We start from the raw sequence: 24,979 nt of genomic DNA, 5'->3' as shown, positions 1-24,979 counted from the left end.
AACTTCAGTCTCTACTTGTCTATTGAAAGTTTTACTAAGTCTATGTGCATCATACTTACTTGAATATATATATGATCTGTGAACTTGAGTGCATCACTGTTTATAATACTATGAATTTTACAATTGCTTGTGCAGTCATAAGAACTCAGGTAAAGTATAATTAAGACTGGCTTGTGTAATCTCAGATTAACAAAGATAAAAATTAATCACTCACACACCAGCCCTCACAGAAAGACCTTCCAGGGGAGCCTTGAGCATCCCTGTATCTGGATCACTGCTGTGATTAATGGCCACTTAGAATTTTAGGTGAAAATTCAGTTAAAATCATTGCAGTTAATGTGTTATATCTGTTGTTACTTATTATTTTGTGAGTGTGTGTGACTTTGAATGCTATTTGAACTAAATGAAACTGATTGTGCATTAATATAGATGCATTGTTCTGTGTTAAATGTGCATATCATTCCCTGAGTTGCATTTCATTTAACACAAGTTGCCCAAAGAAATGAATGTAACATTCTTTATTAAAACTCAAAAGTTTTCAGAAAATTAATTTCTTTCAAAAGGTGACAACCTTTCTGCACTGATCTTTTCTTAAAACTGAACATTCTTAATGCATTGTGTGTCACTTTCTAGGTCCTATGTTGTAGAGTGAGCTGCATTTCACCTTTATGTCACACATTCTCCCAAAATTGTGTACTTTTTGTACTTCTAACAGTACTAAAATAGTATTTTCAAGGACTATTTGTCACTATTTGCATATGTCAGCTATCACACATCATACCTTAGCCGCATTATACACATACATAGGATCTGGATTTATGCAAACCATGCCTCTGCACATCAACTCTTTGCAAAATTGTAATTAATGATAATCACTGTTCATAAACAGTAAAAGCTACTTTACAGAAAATTATTTTCCTAACTGATATTGAATTATGTGCTATGTGTATGCTTATATACTCATATCTACCTCTGCTGCATTCACACACAAACACAGTTCATTTGCATACTTCACTTCATCAGTTATGAACCCCAATGCTAGGCCATTCTACCCTAAGCCAAGACCAGCCATCACAAATCCATATCTGCTGGAAGATATGCAAAAGAAACAGTTTATTCACCATAAATCCTCATCATTCAAAATTGTAAACCCTTCAAACCCAAAAAACAGTCACCAAAGGCCATCTCATTCAAGAAACCACAGAAAAGGTTTCAAAAATCACACTATCCCCTTCTCTCAGAATAGGAAATTTCAAGTTCCTCACTCTCCAAACCCTAGACCAGCCAAACCCTTTCAAGCCAGAGTCTATACCGGAAAATCAAACCTAAGACAGGAACCAAACACAAACACAAACCATAACACCTCTAAGCCTCTAACACCAGACCTTGCTAATCCTTCTAATTCCAAGAATACCTTGACTTAGTCAAGAATGTTCAGCCTGGTATTTGTGTGAATTTAACTGGTGAAGTGGAGAGGGTCATTAGGCATGCTAAGTAGGAGGGATTAGTATTTCATTTGAGTAGACAATACTTCATACATCTCATGGGTGAGTTTTACTATAATATGAATATCATTAAGGGTGTAGAGGGAGTCTTGCATCTTACAACCACTGTGAACAAAAAAGTCATTTATGTTGATAATAAGAGTCTTAATAGGGCACTACACCTTCCACTGCACTTGTGTGAATTGCCATGTCATGATATCTATTCCTTGTCTGTGTTCAACAAAGCTGAGTATGAACTTATGCTTGGTGTCTAGTCTGATGTTCCATCTGATCTATGTGATGTTAACTGTGGAATCCATTTTAAGCATTTTAAAGGAGTTTTTCAGCATCTTGCACTTATCATAAGGGCAAATGTCCCGCCCAAACCCAATCAAAGTAAATACTTTGACTTTTATGATGTTAAACTGATTTATCTTCTTTACAACAACAAAATCAACTTTATCATTTCTTATATCATTCTTCTCAATATGATAAATGCTAATCTGGTAGGATACATGCCATATGGACTCCTCATCACTTGCTTCTTTCTTATGTGCAAAATTCATCTTCCTAATAAATTTGCTAATCTAGGTGATTCACACATCACAAATGAGCACATTAGGCCACAAAATCCTCTTATGTACTGTGAACCACAAGAGGTTGAACCTACTGTGATTCCTCCTATAATTAGAGAAGAAGATGTCTTCCTCTCTAACTAAGAGTCTGTCATAGTCATGATAAATGAACTTAAAAATGAACTTAGGAGGATTAAAACAGAAAACAGTGAGATTAAGGAAAAGGTAACCTACCTAGAGGGTGTAACAGTGTCTTGTAAAAACAGAATTGCATATCTTGAGTTCTTAGCTGCTTCTACCCTAGGAGACTACTGTATGACTGACCAAGAGAATATGAATGCCTTCCAAGTTCCAATTTCTGATGACATAGCTATGGTTCATGAGTTAGAGAACATAAGTATGGCTGCAAGGGGACCACCTATTGAAACTTTGCCTAATTTAATCCATGTGTGTGATGCTGATGGAAATGTAATTGGGTGAGCTATGTGCTGCTTGTTGTTAGATAATTCTGTGCTGTGTTGTGCTGCTGTTTATTGGACTTCTTTTGTTGATCTGTATTTGCTCTGCTGTACTTTAAGAACTTTGTATTGTTTAGGCTTGTTATGTTACTTTTCTTGGATGACTATAACGTTAACTTTGTTTTAAATTTGGTTGAACTTATTGGAGTGTATGCACTCCTAATGCTTTGTAATCTCTAAGACAGGTGCAGAAATTTGTTCAATTTAATGAGTAAACCACACTGATTGATATGAACACTTTTGTTCCATGAAATATAATCTGCATTCTATTACTTTTGTTGGTGCATACACTGTCATACTTGTAATATAAATTTGCTTTCAAAATTTACTAACCAGTCTATGCAGTAACAAGATGGAATTTGTATTTGGACACTCATAATATGATCTGGACTTACTGAAATTAACTGTTATTAAGCCTGTTCATTTCCATATAATGCAGAATTTAAGATAAATTGATTATCTTTGAAAATTTGAATTGCTGATATACAATATTAAGTCTAAATACTAAGTATAAAAGTTGTCATGATAATCTCTGCTATATGGACCTATCTCCTTGTTTCCTATTCCATTGTTCAATGATCAGAATCACTGTATTTAAACTAATTATTGTGATAGCTTGAATTTCTGTACTGTTTGATACTCTGTAGGAATGGAGCACGAATTCACTTTTAAAATTTAAAAGGGAAATCAGTCAAATTACAAACCCAAAGCAGATCTACTAGAAACTACAAAAAAATAAGACTTCAGGTAAAGAAATGTATACAATTTATCTCCTATTTTCCTTCCTTTCAAACCAACCCAAAGCATCTGGCTCTAACAAGGTAAAACAGATATAGATTCTTAACATTGTGTACTTAGTTACATGTATTAGACTGATTAGAGGTTTATATAAGTTAGTTAAGTCTTTTTGCTATTTAGACAGTTTCAAATAGATCGTATTAGCTTGTCTAAATCTGTAAAGAGTATGTTGTGAAAAGTTATACGTTGTATGCTAGAATGATAATAGTGTATCAACTAGAATGTATTAGCTCAAACTCATGTAAACTGTTATTTCTCTTGTTTGTATCTGATAAAAAGCACTGGCTTAGAATGTATTAGATCATTCAATATGTAGTACTTGCTGATACATTAGTCAAATTGAGTTAGGATTGACTTTTTGCAACTTCAGTCGATATAAATGATCAGATCATGAACCTGTGAATATCATTTATCTGCTCCAACTCGTATAAACTAACAAGGAAATCAATTTACTAGGTATATGCATGCAAACGGCCATATAAAACACACATAAATATTTACCATGATTTTTTAAACACAAAGGTGTTATACACAATGTCATAGTATGTTTAAAACAAGATCAAACAGTTACAAACTCAAATATGATAGTATCTTTTGGACCCAAACATAAATATTCAACACATTTTGTTTCTAAATATAAACTGCAAATGAAATTCATTTTCTTCAAATACTATGTGCACTTAAAAGAAGTATATTGCCATGATTAATTTTAGAAAAAATTGAATAGTATGCATGAACCATATATCTCTTAAGATACAAACTGTTTTTCATCAATTCATGCTACTAAAAATTCACAAGTAAAATATAACTTCTAGCTATCAAATGTAAGTAAAACAAAAGAGGAAGAAAACTTTGGACTTAAGTGTTTATCTAATCTCCTTGAATCTACATTACATGTTTCAAATGTCGTTTCCATGATAAACTAGATTATGCTTTTTGACTATTTCCCAAACAAAAGGGGAAGATAATTTGGACCCCCCTTATTTTTCAAAACCTTAGATGTTGCTAGTTGAATCATTGTGCTTCTATATATGATAAAACTAACAAGGTTTTTGCAGGAATTATCCTAAGAGAGGAATCAAGCCTAGTCCCACAAACTATATGTGCAAAAATATTTTTTTTAAATCATGCATACACCAAGGGGAAACACACACTTGAAAATTTTAAATTTTATGTTTGTTTGGCAAATACCAAAAAGGGGAAGATTGAAAGGATATCTTCGATATATTATTTATTTTGGTATTTGTACGATTAAATATAAAATTTAAATACACGTAGATCCTCTCCATTAAGACATGAATTTAACTTATCCAAATCAAAGTCAAATGGTCAATCTAGCAAAATTATTTTCAAGTATATAAAAGAGATATTTCATTATTTCAAAAAAACATCAAAATTATATTATTATTGAATATATCTCTAAGCCAATATGATCAAAGAATAAATATAAATACATGATATGTCTTAGATCTCAGTTGCAAAATCAATAAGGCAACAAGCTCGAAAAAAGGATATATTAGATATATTCCTTAGAAGACTCGTGTTATATCAAAAATATTTTACTCTTCGCTCCAAAATATATTTTTACATCCATCAAAAGAGTTTTTATCCAAATTTTATTAATATTCATGATTGAAATATTAATATCCATTTTTATAACCCATTCCATGTATACGTAAAGTAATTTTCTCTCGTTTCGTAAAATCAGTATTTCTCGGAAAAAATAATTCAAAAATGCTCTAAAATATTTCCTACCATCCAAATATATTTTATATATTATGAAATATATTTTAAGTATTTGTTCAAGTCAAAAATTTGGTCAAAAGATCCATATATTTAATTTCAAGGCCAATGGTATTTTTACTCGGATGAAAAGGCTGACAGAACAGTCTGCATTTTAAATAAAATACTTCCACTCACTCGAATGACTTGAAATTTGGTATGGATCATTTAAATGGTATTTTCTATGCATGGTAAAAAGTGCTTAAAATTCAGAGAATATTTGTCCGGGCACAAAAATTGAGGCAGATGGTCCCACAGTTGACAACGTTTGACCTAGTTACCATTGACCAAGGTTGACCAAAACTTGCAGAACATAATTTTATAATATTTAGGTAATTATCATTATTTTCATGATATTTATTTAAGATTTTTTAGGGTGGTCTTTTTTAATGGTGCTTAATGTTTAATTAAAATGATTAAACAATAATTAAAAGAAAAGGAAAATATATATTTTATCAAATATATCAGCTGAGTTTTGAATCTCATAAAGTTTTTTGTCTTATATGGCTATGTCAAAGAAACACAACCTACTTGCCAAGTCATCAATCCATGTGACATACAACATCCACCATCCATTTTCCTCAAATCTCCACCATTCAATCCACCTAACTTCTCCTATAAATAAACCCCCACCCCAACCCATTTCAATCAAGCTAAAGAGTCACAAAGTTTCTTGGATTTTTTCAAAAAATGCTTCTCTTCATCTCTTTCAAATTCTATACACACACTTCTTCTCAAAAACCTTGTCTCTCTTAAATATATATACATATATACAAGGTTTTTGAAACCGAAGCTTAACTTCACCCAACCAAGCTTGTTCCCACCAAGTGAGCTCATCCACTACCACTCTCCGGCCTCATGAAGGGCTGCCCAAGTTCGTCAATAGTGCCAAAATCCGGCCGAACCTCCGGCGAATTTTTCCAGCAAATTTTTCCGACCGTTTTCCAAAAGTGGTAATTTTTAGCTTCTTCTATGAGTTTCTTTTATTTGAGCTTTGTACTTAATTTCTTTACTTTATCTCAAGCTCTAATATTGGATCTCCTATAAAGAAGGTTCTCTAAGAAAAGAGAACAAAGATTCGAACTCGGAATTCGAATAAAGTACTTGATCTTCGAAAAGAAGCTTTAAAAGAAGAAGATATATAAAATACAAGTACTTAAATCTCTATAACTCCTCACGAGTGAGATTTCATAAATCTCTATAACTCCTCATGGGTGAGATTTCTTATTTGACAAACCTCGCGAGTTGGCCAATTACTTGCACTTTATTTATCTCGATCTTGGCCAACATATTTCGTGAATATAGAAATAATTACGAAAGGTATCTTATAATCCTCACTAACATCTTTAGTGTTTCGTGGGATTATAATTCGATTAATAGTAAACTTTGTAATTTTATCAAATATCAAAGACGGATTTAATCACACAAGTTGGCTAATTACTTGCACTTCATTTATCTGGATCTTGGCCAACGCATAGTTCGTGTATATAGTATCATTACGAAAAGTATCGTATAATCCCCACTAACATCTTTAGTGTTCCGTGGGATTTTAAATCGATAAATAGTAAACTTCGTAATCATCCGTCTAAGATTCAAAGGTGGATTTAATCACACGAGTTGGCCAATTACTTGCACTTCATTTATTTGGATTTTGGCCAACGCATAGTTCGTGTATATAGTACCATTACGAAAAGTATCGTATAATCCCCACTAACATCTTTAGTGTTCCGTGGGATTATAAATCGATTAATAGTAAGCTTCGTAATCATCCACCTAAAACTTCAAAAGTACAAATCCAAAGCAAATTATTTGCACTTCTTTTATCTCGATCTTGGCTTATATAGAACCTATAAATTGTGCACGAAGTTAAAAGTATACTTTGGCTCTATAATTGTCAAAATATAAGTATACTAAAATCCTTAAGCCTACGAGCTTAAAAATGATAAGTTACAATTCCGAGATTGTAAGTAAAGTATTCTTCGATTTAAAAATACATAATCGAAAGAAGAATAATACTAAGGAAGTCATAAGCTATATTACTTATATATATAAAAGATTTCTTATATTACTCCGAGAAACATATATTCTATAAAGACGGAGTAATCTAAAGTATACTTGACATATTATTCTATATCTCAAGTCAAGTATATATAGTTCATATTTAATATTCTTATTTGAATATTATATTATATTATCTTGCGGGCTAGTACTGTAACATACTAGTTCAACCCATCTTTTTCTCTATACTTGTTGTTTTGTGGATTGTCTTATTAGTTTTGTAGTGAGGTGAAGTGACGTGAGGTGATTCTCGTTCTAAGACCCAAGTCCTATACGTACTAATGGGGAGTTATTAGTATTTGCACCGTGAAGAAGAGGAAACCCAAGACCGGATCACTAAGATCCAAGACCGACAAAAGTTAAGGAAGCCAAGTCCACACAAGGGTTCTACATCAACTTTGAAGAAATAGCGGGGAGTTATTGTCTAAGATAAGTTGTTTAGGTATTACATTTATTTTGAGGTGGTGACCCTTGTGTTACGCACCAAGACAAATATTTGTAAGGGTGTATAAGCTTCTCCGCCTACTAAAGGAGCGAGTTTATTATAAGGGAAAATCCCGAGTCCGAGAGAGGAGCTCGGGGACTGGAGTAGGGGTGAGCGAATCTATTAGAGGTTGCGCCATCGCGAACCAGAATAAAATCACCGTGTGGTATTTTCTTTCCTTGCACTTTATTTTCCGCACATATAAACTGCATAACCACTCGGTAAAGTTTTAAAAAGGGATAAATTATTTTAAAATGCCACAACAATTTTTAAATTGGTAATTAAGCTATTCAACCCACCTTCTAGCTTAAAATAGCCCTTTTACGAAAACTATCACTCACATATCACTGTAAATTATAGTATTTATCACAGAATCAATCATTTCCCGAGATACAGCTTCTAACAGATACAGATATAAACTCCAATGACTTGATGATGTCATCCTCTGTCAAATGGTGATATGATAAATTCTGATATCTTCTGTGATGAACTCAGATGGCAAACTATGATAGTTAACTGCTCATATTATCATATTACATCTAACGAAAAATTGTCACTCTCAGTATGCTCTCCTCCTCTTTGAGATGAAGATGAAGCCTTATTTTCAGAATCAATCACTCTCGTTATCGCTATCGCTAGTTCTTGCTACGAATCTCCCACACTTCCCCATTCCTAGATTTTGTATAAGAAAACAAAAATAAGCCCTCATTAGCAAAGTAGGCACGATACAAGATTAAAGAAATGAGAAAATGAAAGAACAATTGAATAACATGAAGTATAAGAAAGAACCACAAGGGATGAAAGTTATTAAAAATCGAGGAGAACCGTCTACACAAACCATAATTTCGTACCAAACCACATATCATCCAACTTATACCTTAAAAACTTCAAACTTTACCCCAATTAAGAGCGAGTCATATTTTCCACACAAATCCAAACTTCACACTATATCGTGTATTTGCATAACCCCCACTCTCTCATATAAATTCCCAATTTTCTTTACACTCTCACCCGAACCCCCTACATCATATCCCCACAACACATATATACATACGGAAATATACATTATCCTACTTAATACTAGAACGAGAAAAACAAAGAACATGCTAAGATTAAGAATTACAAAGAAATTAAAATAATACCTGTGGAGAACTGATAGTCTGATAGTCGAAGCGTCCCATCACTTATCGCTTTTTCTCTTGCTTTTCTTGCTCAAAATTATGTTAAGATAAGAAAATGAATGCAGAGAGAGACATAAGGAGTTATATATTTAAAATATTATAATTTTCCCCATTTTCCAAGAAAATAAACAGTCGTATCTTGAGAAATTTTTTAAAATGAAACCCGTTAAAGCAAAAAAGCGAGCGCGTATTCCTCACCCTTCTCAACTCAACTTTCATGCATTTTTAAACGCCTTATTTTACGCCACGTCCTTATTAGCACTCCTCATGTTTTCTCTCACTACCGATTTATCTACTTCCTCTAAATTCAATAATTTCGTAATAATTTTTTTTGTCCAATGAATAGCTTTCTAAAGAAAACTTCACTTACTGGGGGCAACTGACTGATGGCTTGATAACATTTATCGCGTACAGGACATTGCCTTTTCACTCAGTATAAGATCCCAACAAATAAAATCTTAGGTCTTTCCCTTGTATCTCTCTCTTGCAAAGTCGTGACACAATATCTTCTGTTAATCACCTTCAAAAGCATGTGTCTCCGTCAACTAAAGTCATAAGTTTGTTGTAGGCTCTTACTGTAATCTTATCTATTACCGTATTCATTATCATGCTCCACACGTGTCTACTATAAAGGCACATGTCATTCTCATACAGTTGTTGTAAACTCATTCTCTAATTTTATCCATTACAATGTTTCATACCGTGTCATTTTTCTTATTATTTTTCTATCTCTCATGTGTCCTTATAGCCTTAATTAATCACGATTATAACCAAAAATTTCAGACGAATTTCGTACTGACAAAAACACAAAAAGGAAAAACCCGACCATCATTAGTATTCTAACACCTTGCTAACTACTGCCAAATGTTGTTCGTGAAATCACATCGTCGTTAATAATGTTTGAAACCAAAGCCACACATCAACCTCACATGAATTCCTTCCCTCCAATAACATGTCCTGCCACTTCTTTATCATCTCACAGCAATACAAATCAAATGCTGGTAGCAACAATAATCAACAGTGGAAACAAAACGAACATTACTTCAAAATTTTGTTTTTCTTTTACTTCAGTATATGAAGATTAACAACTCTAGTTATGAAAGTGCAGTTAAATTGTGCATAATAATTACACTCTGAAGACCTGTTGTATGAGTGGGATTTGTTCTTTGTTTTGTGCTTTCGCCTTAATACTTTGAAGTCATTTTATTTCGTGTCACAAGATTTACGTACATGTACATATGCAACAATTGATTAAAAAAACCACCCATTGTTATAAACAAAAATTAAGCCCAAGCTCTAAAGGTAGAAGGCCCAACAATCTGAAATTCCATAAGTCGTCGGACATGCCCATATAAATTTGGGTCGATATATGAAGTCCCATCGAATAATATCAAGAAATAGCAAAGATTCAAAAACAAAAGATAATAATTTATTGAAAACATTACAGTCCAAATAGTCTAAACCAAACCACCAGCAACCCCAATGCCCAGAAGAGTAGTGACACTGCTACTGCATCACCAGTTTTATTACTTCAACCTTAGCAGACTCTCAAGCTAATCAAAGCCTGTGCAAAATCAAGCTAGCTCCATATTGTGGCTTAACAGTAAGGCAATTATATGGCGCATGAGTATATGATGGTGAAAGCTCGAAGGAGAAGGTTTTCAAGATCTTGGCCATGGCTATTTTTGCTTCCAACATTGTAAAGTTTTGGCCAATGCAGATCCTAGGACCTAAGCCAAATGGGAAATATGCTGCTGTCTGACCATTTGTAGCGTTCATTATTCCTTTCGAGAACCTTTCAGGATTAAACTCCTTTGCATCTGCTCCCCAGATATCTTGGTCAACATGCACCAGATTGATTGGTAACACGAGTCCCATTTCAGCTTGTAAACTTTTTAAAACACCCAATTGAGTCCCCTTGCTTTTTTTTCGAACAAGCACAGAATTTGGCGGGTATAATCTCAAAACTTCGTACAGAATCATAGTCACCTGCAATAGATGAGAATTAAAAAAAAAGTCAATTAACTAAAATTGAATAAGCAATTAAAGTCGTAACAATGCAGGAGGCTCTCACAGCACGTCTGTGGAAGATCATAATTTGATAGTCTTGCCAAAATCCAAATAAGTTTGTCAGTCTAAATGCTAGTATTGCTACCTAAGTTACCCGGATTCGGGTACGAGTGTTAGAGATGGGTGCGGATGAAAGGGGGACCAAAGGGTCAGACTCTTAGTTTTCAAAAAAATAGGATTCGTGGATGTGGATCCGAAATTGGACACGAATACGGGAATTCGGCATATAACCTTCATATAAGTGAAATTATACCTACTTTTTATACTTTACATTGTAAATTAGTGTCTTTTACTAAATAAAGAGAAAACATACACACACATGTCATGTCCGATTGACACGAGTATCAGCGCAAAAATGAAGAGTCCGAGTAACTTAGAATTGCTATTAATAGAATGAAAATTGAAGCACTTACAACTTTCAGCTGATTTAGGTGATCCACATTTACTTTGTCATTCCCGATCACTTCATCAATCTCTTTTCTTGCCCTGTCTTGCCAACTGGGATACATACTTAACAAAATCATCGTCCATACAAGCAAAATAGAAGTAGTGTCTTGGCCAACAACATAGAACATCTTGCATTCTTCAACTATATCATCAATGCTCATCCCAGCATTTTTGTTTCCCTGTTCAACTTCCTGAGAATTCGCTTCCAGCATTATCCCCAGCAAGTCAGTAGTGCTAACTTTTCCTGATTTCATGACCTTCATCTTTTTATCAATTATACCTTTTACCAGTATTCGTACTTGTCTATCAATTTCCTTCATCCTCCTGTTCCTCTTAGTTGGTAAGAACCTGAACAAAAATTTAATGATTTTTATGGAAGTGTGATTTCTTGTCTTTCGTTTAAAACAGTTCATATATTCTACCATATTCAAAATTGCGGAACATTCAAAGTTTACCTCGATCCTGGGATGTAAGGTAACCCTAACCCCTCAACTACAAGTTGGCATTGCTCTACTTGTAGTTCAAATACCCTACTGCCTTCTTCATAACTACTGCCAAATGCTGTTCGTGAAATCACATCGCACGTAAATGCTTGAAGCGAAGGCCATACGTCTAACACGCATGCATTCCTTCCCTCCAATATCATTTCTTGCCATTTCTTTATCATCTCGCTGCAAGAAAAATCGATTGCTGGTAGCATACCCTGAAAACACAACAAGAATCAATAGAGAAAACCAACAAAAACTACACTTCAAATAATATATGCACCTATCTAGTTGCTTTTGACAAGATTTGAAATTCGAATCATCGACCTTCCCTAGGAGGAGCTAGAGAGATACCACTGGACCAAAAAGTCATTGGTTAGTCATTTTTTAACACTTTCAAGTATAAAAAGAACAACTTTAGTGATGAGAGTGAATCTCACTTCTACAGTTATATGTAAATTTTACACTCTCAAGACTTCTCTTATGAGCAGGATAAATTATTCGTACTTTCAACTTTATATTTTTCGAGTAGTTTTTGTTCCATTTGACAATCATGCTTTAAAGGGGGGAGTAATTTTAACCTTCAATTTTTCATAATGGAAAGCAGGATTGAGAAGTCGTCTGTGCTTAGCCCACTTATCCCCTTCATATAATGGCAGGCCATAAACGAATAACTTTAGTAGCGGAAAATTTGTCTTCGGCTTTTGATATATATAATTCTTATTCAAGATTTCTTTAATCATTTCTGGATCCGTAACGATCAACCTCGGTGTTGGTCCAACCCATGTAAAAGCTTTTTTACCTGCAAAATGTAACAAGCCCAGAAGAGATACATGTGAAATCCACAATCACCTTTGCTAATTAATTACAAACACCAGGAGTCAACTCACACAAGGGGCAAAGATTTCAACCAGTACACCAATCTTTTGTTAGTTTCTCATCATTTATTACATTGTAATTAAAATAATTGATTAAATGTCAATTAAGAAGGGGCGGATTCAGAATTTTTTTATCAAAATTTTGCATCAGGGTACACAGATTTTGTTTTAGGAAAACACTCTTAATTTTCAATTTTTATGCGGGCTTATTATGTATTTCTTAAAAATTAATGATAGAAGACGTCAAATTAATCTTGTGGAAACACTCGTCCCCGTGCACCTTATTAGATGCGGCAGGGAGGTTCATCAGACCGGCCCGTGAAATTAAAGAGAATCTACGCGATCACAAAAATGTTCTCAATAAATTTAACAAGTATTATGGACAGTAAAAGCAGTCAAAAGTTTGGTTCTCACATATAATAATCCAGACCAAGCTGGTTAAAATAATCGATTTGGGTCATTTTTCAACTAATAACATACGTGAAACAAAAGCATTATTGAATTACATAAGCCAAAAAGGTACATACCATAATGGGAGACAAGCTTATGCAGAACAGGAATAACACGAGGAGCGATATCATGATGGTATAGAGGGAGGGGTTTGGAATTGGCTTCAATTAACATGGCCACTTCTTCTTTCTTGTCTCCAAACCAAAAACGATAAGGATTCCCTTGAAAGCCATGCTGTCTCATTTGTTTTTCCAGCTTCTTAGGTTTCAACCATAACCGATACAGAGCAGTCCATGCACATAACAATAGTACAGATGCAACACATACTCTTACTATTGCTGCTTCCATTTTTTGCTAGATTTCTTGCTCGTTTGTGTAAGAGAAAAAGCTAGAGCACTTCATTTATAGGGTCTCAGTTTTTCACTCGGGTCCCAGTAGTTTATTTTTTAATGCCTTACAACTATTCACTCGGGTCCCACTTAAGTTTTTTAGTAATTGAAATGAGTATAAGAACTTTTTATTCAAAATTTTGATTTTGTCCAAACAATCTCGACGGTTTATATTCCATAAACTAAAATTGAACGATTATTTGAATAAATATAATCTTAATATAATCATTAATAAAAAAATATTATATAATTCTACAACTATTTTTCGGTGCGCACGGAGTAAATCCTAGAGGCTCACGCAATATATATTCTTATATTCAAACACAAAATACGATTCAATAAATTAACAGTAAATAAAATAAATCAGATATTATACCATACATATAATAACTTAATTTCACATTCGTATAATTCTGCATATTAATTGCAATAATATTAATATAAAATATTAAAAATTAAAACAATAATATAACAGTATCATAAGTAACACTATATATTTACATTAATTTTTTAAAAGAAAATATATATCACACAGACTATAAGCTAGTTTTGGAAAATGCTAATTATAAGAATGAGGATAAGATAAAAGTTATCTCCCGGCTCTCATTAAATTTTTTTAATTTTGTTTCAATAGAATATCTTGTATATATGTATATTTAATTATTTTAAGCAATCCATTAGTATCTTTTCCTTTTCAAACGTAGGCCTTAATTTATTACAAAATGCCAGATCGTCAGAATCTTGGCTACACAGAAATCTCGCAAATTTTTATAGAATATTTGATATTAATTATAGATAGCTCATAATCCCGATAAGAAATGTTAGAGCTCTCCAACTATATTAGGTAAAATTGTTGGTTCAAATAATATAAAATAATAATTATGTAAAATTTGCTGAACTATATGTTTCGATGGGGGTCGATTATAATGCTAAATTTGTATTTACATTTTTGTTACGGTTCTTGAAAGTTTCGATAAATTTAGCCAATATGATTATATTGGCTATAATTTTAGCTAAGAGTTTTGTATGGTTGAGATTCTCAAAATTATACAAATTATGTATAACTAGCGTAAGAGCTCGTGTGTGAGGCAGGCACCTTTATTTATATAAAAATAATTTCTCGAATATATATATATATATAAATTTAAATAACTTTATAATCTGAAAATTGTGAAATATTTTTTTATTGTATCTCATATAGTATAGTAATTTCATAACATCATATATGATACTCATGAACCAAATTTATTATTTTGCTAGATTTTATTTCATAAATTTTGAATGAATATCTATACTATAAAAGGCATGCAATAATATTAAATTTGGTAAAAACATATTTTAGATTTAAAAGATGTTAAATAAGATTTATTAAATTAAACAATTAAGTACGTATAAATTATTATTCATATTTGACATGGAGGCACGCAAACTCATGTAATTTTAATATAATTATAACATATTTGTAAAATTTAAAGTCGACCGCGTATCTCCAGACATATAACAAAATTTCAAATTTTATATAATAATAATTAGGTGTGCTCACGGGTTCCAAACCGACCTAACCGACTCTACCTTTCCCAAGCTGACCCTAACCCAAACTGAAAAAATTCAAACCAGACTTTAATCTAAAAATTAATAAAATCAAATTAAATGAGTTAGAGTTTCGTATTTAACCCGCTCATTCCAACACAACACGTACCCCTACTTGTTATAATATGATTTGAGTTGATTTTTTGTATTAAACCTCGCTAAATAAAATTAACATTTAACACCATTATGGTAGATGAATGTAACTTCTACTCGAAAGTTACATATATATGCAATCGTACATGGCCAAGTTTTTATTAAATTAAGTTGGCATATGAATTTACAATAAGTAATACTACAAACACTTTGACGGAATTCATGTCGGGACTTGATCAAAACGAGTCTCCGTGAGCATAATAAGTATTATAGTAAAAACGTATACTTAAGAAATTCCATCAAGCCTCCTTTCTTTTATTTTAACATTATTGTACGCAGACATAATAATATTTTATGTTCTAACCTACCCAACCCAACTCAAATTCTAAACGACCCGACCTAATAAAATTAAACCCAAATTTTATTAGGGTTAAAAAATATTAAAATTGAATTAAGAGGTTGAATTAGATTTTGCATTTAATCAGTCCAACCCGCCCCACAGGCATCCCTATTAGTCATTCTTAGATAATCATTTTTGGAGTTGTCTCACCTTGTTTAACTATATATAATACACCGGCTATTTCCTCTGAGGTAATATTTATATACATTTTGAATAACAGTTTGATAAGTATTAATATAGTTTTCTAAATTACGACTTGATCTTCGTATTGTGCAAGACATGCCTGTACTTTAACAACACTTAGTCAAATTGACAACACTAAATAAATTGTATTGCAATCTTAGTTTGCATTTTGTACTTGTAACATTTAAAGTCCGTAAAAATGTAAAAGAGCAGACTGAAGTCTTTTTGTTTAAACAGTATCAACAGTGCTACCGCCATCTGTCCCAAAAGTGATACACAAGAGTCTATCTGTCTACTCAGAAAAAGGGATGCTATATACAAGTCAACTATCCCGGAAAATTGGCTCTTACTAAGGCCTCGGCTAACTAGACAACTAGACTATTCCATCGTCAATCCTGAATCACACACCGGAGCGGGTCAGCTCCCATATCCTTTCCATCGCACGACGGAAAATATAGTCGGCCTGCCGCCTGGAGATCCTACCATGCCTGTCCCCCTGGAGAGATCTGAGTCTCGCTCGGGACGTGAGCTCTATCCCCGTAAGCTCCCTCCTCAAGGATCGGGGTATAGAAGCCCTAGTCTCATAAGCTCAGGTACGCCTACCCGCCCTCTCCGCATCCAACTCCCTCCTGGCCTCATCCAGTCAGGCCTCGGCAACAGCCACTCGGGTCCTCAGAACATCCTGAACATATTCATGAGCTAACGAAGACTGCCTGTGGGCAGGGTCAAGAGGTGGTGAATCCGGAGCCGCTGAGGGTGCCTCCTCGGTCTGCCTAGGCTCGGAAGTATGGGTCTCTGAGCTGTCATCATAGGGAATCCAAGATAGTGGTGGAGGGGTAGGGGCTCTGACCACCGGAAGTGTGGGTAAAGGGGTACCAGCATACACTACCATAGGTCCAACACGCTCCTCAGCTACTGGGACCTCATCCGAGTCCTCCTCATCTGGAATAGCAATAACCTCTGTCTCTGACTCCTCTGAGGGGTCCTCCTCATCTGAAATAGCAATGACCTCCGTCTCTGACTCCTCTGAGGGGTCCTCCTCATCCTCCTCCATCTCAGGCTCCTCCTGATCCTCAACATCTAGCAGTGCCTCATCATGCTCACGCTCGAACATCTCAGGGTCCTCTATCTCAGGCACCTACACATTAAACGAGCTAAGTTACTATCATGATACTTATAAGGGTTCCCGTAAGGGTTTTAAATGTCAGTGCTACTTTAAGTAGTCCGACCATGAACTTGGCAAGAGTTCTTATTATCTTTGTGAGTTTATTATTATATCGTCGCATCATCTCTGAGGTTTATAACGCTTAGCTCTGATACCATTTCTGTAACACCCCCAGATCCGGGGTCGGGGATCCGGGTCGTCACAGTCTTTCTTTCCACAATATCACTTCACTTAATTAATAATAAATAACCTTATGCTGTGACCCCACACTAACACACACAACAACCCGTTATAGTCTCAGAGATGAAATTGAAATAAGTACAAGTCTTTGAATCCACAATTTAAAAGTTATTACAACCCAAAATGATTACTTGATAAATTTACAGTTAATTGCCATTATCGGTCACAAGTTATAATTATACATAATTTGATTCTCAAAAATAGAATGCCTGATCTACCAATAGATCTACCTCTGCAGTTATAGCAGCCACAACATCATCGGGAAGACGCGGGACGCTTCCCACGCGCTTGCGCTGGGTCTGCTGGAGTCTGGCCATCTTTCCTAAATGTTGTTGTGTGATGAAGAAATAAAGCAAGAGTGAGCCTTACAGCTCGCAAGATAATATATAGTGATAACAATAATATAAGTATCTAAATGGATACTTACTAGAATCTTTTATCATGTGTAAGATAATTACTTACTAGATATAAGTAAAAACAAGGGATGAAGTTACCAAATACTTCACTACACTTATATCATTTATAAAGCTACTTGAACTACCACTGTTCAAAGTATAATGAGCTTTCAACAGTTCATCACATAGATGAGACTACAAGACAAGATTTGAATAGATTAAATCTTTGAAATATTATTAAAGGAAATGAAGTTATGATATACTTCATTAAGTTCTGATATATATATATATATCCACATATATATCTTCTTTATACATTTCCTGAAAACCTCTGTCATGTAAAGTATGAACAGAGTTTGGAACATCCAATGAATTTTGGAAAGGAAAAGAATTTTGGCATAAACCAGATATCTCGCTGATCAGGCAAAGATACCAATAAGTAACCTTTTCTACTAGTAGATGGACGAATTCCCCACTGGTCATCACCCTGGTCGCAATAGGACCTTATGCTGGACTGCCACTCAGCCACTTATGCATTTGATGGACTCCCACTGAGCCACTTACACTATCATGGACGCCCACTGAGCCCATGTTGCTTATGCCGACTCAATAGATGGACTTACTTCCCGAACGTTGGGTAAGTAATCAATTCATTTACCAAAACTGCAACCTTGTTGTGAATATAAAATACACCATAGAGCCGGATCCCTCAGGTTTTGAGCGAGTATTTAAATCCCCTTTTTAAAAGGAAGATCTTAAATATAAAAATGAGTTTTGGGATCCGCTCTAACTTTTAAAAATCATTTTGAAGACTCGAAAATACTTTAAAGAGTGTTTGGAGTAATGCTGATTTAATGAAGTAAATCAGTCCCAATATATTTAGAGAATGTCTGAATATTATTATTTAAATAATATTCCCACAAAGAATAATCTTTATACAAATAATTGAAGTAGAAGTTATAAGACTTATACTTGAAATGAGTAGTAAATAATCAAAGATATACTTATACGAAAGTAATATCTTTATTTGAATAATCGAAAATAAGTTTGATTATCGAAGCATTATTCTTTAATAAAATAAAGAATATTATTAAATAATAATCAGAGTCATAATACCTCGAATAAATATTATAAATAATATTCATTAAATAAAATAAAGGAGTCAATACATCCTCAAATGACTATCCAGTTAATAATCATTAAATAATATAAACTGAGTCATAAGCCCTCGAATGAATATTCGAAATAATATTCAATAATAAAATAAAGGAGTCATACATCCCCAAATGAATATTCGAAATAATATTCAATAATAAAATAAAGTTATCGATTAAACCTTATTCGATTAATAGTTTTGAAAACTATAACCATATATATATATAAATATATATATATATATATATATATATAAAATCTACTCGGGATCCTCGACTCCCGGTTTTAGAAAATGTTTTCACCTTTGGGTCCCTATACTAAGGGTATATGCAAATACCCCTTATCTCTAGCATATGTATTATGCAACTATAAGCATTTTAACCAACAGATATGTAATCCAAGAATATGAAACAGGCATGCATATATACCATATCACATGCTCCAATATATCGTAAGAATTTGCTAATAACAAATATGCATTTATCGCAGGATCATGCATATACACATATACATCACAACAACAGTATAACGGGTAGAAAACTTGCCTGAGCGACTTGGGATGATAAAAGGCTCGGGACGAGTCTGGTAACCTATAAACAACAAGTAAGTAGGAATTAAACCAAAGTCACTTGTAAATCTATACTTTAACTAACTTAGACTCTAACGCTTGTTTTGCGCTTATTGATTCTCTTAAGTCACTCGAGTACCCTCGGCTCCACCATTTTTAATAATTTAACCTTTACGAGTTTTAAGGCGATTCCTTCGCGAGTGTCTTACCAACTGCCTAATACACTTACCATAAATGTTTCTTACCCCAATTAGTCATTTAAGATCCTTAACCAAGGTTTCAAAGTAAGGCGAGGGGAAATATTTCGTTCGCGAAACGCCGTTACTTGAAACGGTCGTTTCTCCTAAACCGTGCATCGGAATCGAACGAACTACATATCAAAACGAAGCTCGTAACACGAGCTATCTAGAAATGGAAATGGTCATAATCTAGCAGGGGGTTCTCGGGTCCTAATGTTATACACAAAAACAGTCTAAAGAAAATCGGACGTTACGACGGCTATGTTTACGCGATTTCCCAAATTTAAACCAATTCAAACAACCACAATTTCAACTCCAATTCACAACCCAATCAACCTCCATCTAAACTACATTACAACGGCCCCAAATCAACTCAATTTTAACATTCATACTTATGCCTAAGCTTGAATTTAACTATACAACATTCTTTTAACCAAAACAACAAGATTTACCATTCCATTTCAATACCACATCAACCCAAACTCTAAACCACAAACATTAAGCTACAATATCACCATAATAATCAAAATCATCTTACTAAACATAGGAATCTAGGGTTTGGAGATGATATACCTTCCTTAAAGTGGTGGGAGTAGCTAGGAAACCTTAAGAAGCTTTGAGAAGTCTTAGGAATGCTTGGATCTTAAAGGAAAACAAGAAAAATTCAAGTTAAAAACCTTGAAAACACTATTCATTGTCTTCTTCATTGATTTAATGAAGAAGATTGAGAAAGAATTGATGGCTTAAACTCATGATACAGCCCTAACTATGCATAAGAATGATTAGGGAATTAACTCACCAATTTAGGAAGCTTGGATCTTTGATTTTGAAAAATTTTCCCTTTGGAATAGTAAAAAGCTGAGAGCAATGAAGAATAATGCCTTGGTTTCTTTTTGTTTTGATGAAGAATGAATTATTTGGCTTGGTTGATTTGGTTTTGTTTTGTTTTTGGTTAATTACCAATTTAACCTTGATTTTGTGTGGTTGATAATCCACCACATCTCCTTCTTCCCATGTCATGCCTATGTCATGTTGTGATGTCATCTTTCCCTCCTTGTCCTCTTCTCATTGGTTGGGTGACATCACTCTCTCTAATCCCTTTGATTAACTTCCTAATTGTTTGCCTAATGACCGCTGATCTGTTATACGGTTCGCTTAACTTTCGTTTTCGTTTATCGTTTGAAGGATCATACCCGGGATCTTATTACTTAGGTTCCCTTAACCTTTCTCAATACATTATATTCCTTTTTATGATCCTCTATTATAATCCTTTAATTTAAATCCTTTTTATCCTGTTACCTTATACTCAATTCTCTCCGTATCTAGTGTATTTCCGGGAAAAACCAAAGTGTTCGGAATTGGATTCTGACGATCTTTACATACACTCATATACCATATAGAGTACTAATAAAATCTCAGAATATCCATAATAGAACCCCTACATAGTGTGGCATGAAAAGTTTTCTCATTCAGCAAAAACACTATTCACAAGGGTTACAAAAAAAGTTGAAAATTTTGGGGGTTATTACAGTCTCCCCTCTTTAAAAGGATTCCGCCCCGGAATCAAACAGAAAATAAATGGGGGTACTTTTCTAGCATTGTGCTCTCTAGTTCCCAAGTTGATTCTTCCACATTATGATTCTGCCATAGTACTCTGACTAGCTTGATCACTTTGTTCCGAAGCACCTGCTCCTTCTTATCTATAATCCTTACTGGCTTCTCCACGTAAGTTAGATCTGGCTACATATCCACCTGCTCGTACTCCACTATGTGTCTGGCATCCCGATGATACTTCCTTAGCATTGACACATGGAACACATTATGAACTTGTTGCAAGTTAGGGGGTAAGGCTAGCTCGTAAGCTAACTTTCCAATCCGTCTTAATATCTCAAAAGGTCCAATGTATCTTGGGCTTAGTTTTCCTTTCCTTCCGAACCTCATTAATCCCTTCCAAGGGGATACCTTTAGCAGTACTAAGTCCCCGACTTCATATTCCTTGTCCTTTCGGGCTAGGTCTGCATATTTCTTCTGTCTGTCTTGGGCTGCTACAAGCCGTCCTCTGATAAGATCCACTATGTCTTTGGTCCTTTGGACCACTTCGGGTCCGAGCATCTTCCGCTCTCCTACTTCATCCCAGTATAAGGGAGATCGACACCTTCTTCCGTACAGGGCCTCATAAGGCGGCATTCCGATGCTAGCATGAAAGCTATTGTTATAAGAAAACTCGATCAACGGCAAGTGATCATCCCAACTCCCTTTAAAGTCTATTGCACAGACTCTCAACATATCCTCTAGTGTCTGGATGGTCCTTTCACTCTGCCCATCCGTCTGGGGGTGGTACGCGGTACTCATATTTAACTTGGTCCCCGCACATTCCTGAAAGCTCCTCCAAAATATGGAGTTGAACCTGGGGTCTCGGTCTGAGACAATGGACGCTGGGACTCCATATCGCGTCACTATTTCCTTAAGGTAAATGTCCACCAGTCTATCGACTGTGTATCTCTCATTGATAGGAATGAAATGAGCTGACTTTGTCAGTCGGTCTATAATTACCCAAATGGCGTCATGATTGGCTTTCGTCCTTGGCAAGCCTACAACAAAATCCATCGCTATCTGTTCCCATTTCCATTCGGGAATCTCCAGGGGTCGTAAGAGTCCACTGGGTCTCTGGTGCTCTGCCTTTACCCTTTGGCAAGTCAAACATTTGTTTACCCATTCTGCTACGTCCCTCTTCATGTTGGGCCACCAGTAATATTCCTTCAAATCCCTATACATCTTGGTACTTCCCGGGTGAATGGAATACCTTGAACTATGGCTTTCATCCAATATCTCATCTTTAAGCTCTTGAACATTCGGAACCCAAATCCGGTAGGAGTACCTCATTATCCCTTTATCATCTTTCTCAGTATGGATCTCCTCTCCAGTCATCGACTCTCTGCCTTCATTCATTATTTTCTCTTAGCACAATCTGATCTTTTCCAATAACTCTGGCTGCATTGAGATCTCAAAGAGCTTTTCAGTTCCGGTTCCGGTTACCTTTACTTCTATTTCCATTCTCTCAAAATCCCTTATCAATTCTTCCGAAGTCGTTATCATTCTGAGTCTTTCCTTTCTACTAAGGGCATCAGCCACCACATTGGCTTTCCCTGGATGATAGAGAATCTCACAATCATAGTCCTTGATTAGTTCTAACCATCTCCTCTGGCGCATGTTGAGCTCTTTCTGCGTAAATATGTACTTGAGGCTTTTATGGTCTGTGAAAATCTCGCACTTCTCTCCATACAAGTAGTGCCTCCAAATTTTTAAGGCAAATACTATTGCCGCGAGCTCAAGGTCATGAGTAGGATATCTAACCTCGTATTCCTTCAGTTGTCTCGACACATACGCAATCACTTTACCGTGCTGCATAAGCACACACCCTAGTCCTTTGTGCGACGCGTCACTATATATCACAAAATCTCCTTTTCCGTCCGGCAATGCCAACACCGGAGCCGTTATCAACCTTTTCTTTAATTCTTGAAAATTGTTCTCGCATTTCTCCGTCCATTCAAACTTCTCTGTCTTACGAGTAAGTCGTGTCAAAGGGGCTGCGATCTTCGCAAAGTCCTGTACAAATCTACGATAGTAGCCGGCCAATCCTATGAAACTCATTACCTCTGTGGGTGTGGTTGGCCTTTCCCAATTTGAGACCGCCTCTATCTTGGAGGGGTCGACCAATACTCCTTCTTTATTGATCACATGTCCTAAAAACTGTACTTCATTCCGCCAGAATTCACACTTCGAGAATTTGGCATATAACTGTTCCTCTCTGAGTATTCCTAGAGCTATCCTCAAATGCTCTGCATGTTCTGCCTCAGTTCTTGAGTAGATCAAAATATCATCGATAAAAACTATCACACACTTGTCCAAGTACTTCTTAAATACTCTATTCATTAAATCCATGAAAGACGCTGGGGCGTTGGTTAATCCAAAGGACATTACCAAGAACTCATAATGCCCATACCTGGTACGGAACGCTGTCTTGGGAATATCTTCGGGTTTAATCTTTAGTTGGTGATATCCAGTTCTCAGGTCAATCTTGGAAAAATAAACAGCATCCTTTAGCTGGTCGAATAGATCGTCTATTTTAGGTAATGGGTACCTGTTCTTTATGGTTAGCTTGTTCAACTCTCGATAGTCGATGCACAGCCTCATGCTCCCATCTTTCTTCTTAACAAATAAAACTGGTGCTCCCCACGGAGACACACTGGGTCTTATCATACCCTTATCCAAGAGTTCCTGCAATTGGATAGCTAATTCCTTCATTTCTAACGGGGCTAACCGGTAAGGTGCTTTTGAAACTGGCGCCGTCCCTGGGGCCAACTCAATAGCAAATTCAATCACTCTATCGGGTGGTAATCCCGGAAGGTCTTGTGGGAATACATCTTCAAATTCGTTGACTACTGGAATATCTTGTAAGTTGGGCACCTCCTTCTGCGTGTCCACCACATAGGCTAGGTAAGCCTCGCTTCCTTTTCGTAGCATCCTTTTGGCCTGGGCCATGGTCAAAAATCTCTGCGTCTGCCTCTTTCCTCTAAATATAACTTCTTTCTTCCCTGGGACATTTAGCTTAACTTTCTTCCTTTTACAGTCTATCTGAGCATCCTTGCTAGATAGCCAGTCCATTCCCAAAATTACATCAAACTCCCCTAATTTAAAAGGGATCAGATCAACACTAAAAGATTGCTCCCATATGCCTATCTCACAGGCGGGGTGAATCTGGTTAACAGGAATAATTTCATGATTGGCTATTTCTACTTGTAAGGGTTCTATCAAGGGTTCAGCCTTAAGTCTTAACTTATGCGCAAGGTCCTTTGATATAAAAGATTTAGTTGCTCCCGAATCAAATAAAACGTTTGCACTGACTGAATTTAGAGAAAGGGTACCTGCTATCACATCTGAATCTTTCATAGCATCCTGGACTGTCATGTTGAAAGTCCTTGCAGTAGGTGGCTTATTAGAAGCAGCCCTGCTTGCTCCCGAAGCTGTTGGTTTGTTCATTGGGCATTCCCTCTTCCAATGACCCGGGCGTCCACACTGATGACAAGTGGTGGTTGGAATGACGACAGGGGTTGATAAAGGGCACTTAGTTGAATAGTGACCTTCCCGACCGCACTTAAAGCAGGTTACTGGCTTTCCTTTACACTCCCCAGCGTGATTCCTTCCACATATGTTACAGGCTGGCAATGGGGGTCGAGACTGGTTGGAATAGGACATTCTTGACTTCTGGCCGCTCTGGCTCACACTCACGCTCATTGGCCGCTTAAACCCAGTGTTCCTTCCTGGTAGGGACACTGCTCCTCGATTAAATCT

The 24,979-nt window shown here is 35.4% G+C and overlaps 1 protein-coding gene across 1 annotated transcript; it reads right to left on the bottom strand.

Moving 5' to 3' along the window:
* Positions 1-10,113: 10,113 nt before the first annotated feature.
* Positions 10,114-13,569, bottom strand: LOC141676968 (cytochrome P450 CYP72A219-like). The gene is made up of 5 exons (XM_074482691.1): positions 13,288-13,569; positions 12,464-12,684; positions 11,853-12,100; positions 11,364-11,745; positions 10,114-10,869 (listed from the first exon to the last, which is right to left on the bottom strand). Exons 1-5 carry the CDS (start codon positions 13,556-13,558, stop codon positions 10,438-10,440), a joined length of 1,554 nt encoding a protein of 517 aa, XP_074338792.1. The 5' UTR covers positions 13,559-13,569; the 3' UTR covers positions 10,114-10,437.
* Between the last annotated feature and the right edge of the window lie 11,410 nt (positions 13,570-24,979).

This window comes from Apium graveolens, chromosome 8 (genome assembly GCF_009905375.1).
Source record: "Apium graveolens cultivar Ventura chromosome 8, ASM990537v1, whole genome shotgun sequence".
Taxonomy (NCBI): domain Eukaryota; kingdom Viridiplantae; phylum Streptophyta; class Magnoliopsida; order Apiales; family Apiaceae; genus Apium; species Apium graveolens.
The sequence above is the reverse complement of the archived record's forward strand: the minus strand, read 5'-3'. Positions and strand labels throughout refer to the sequence as shown.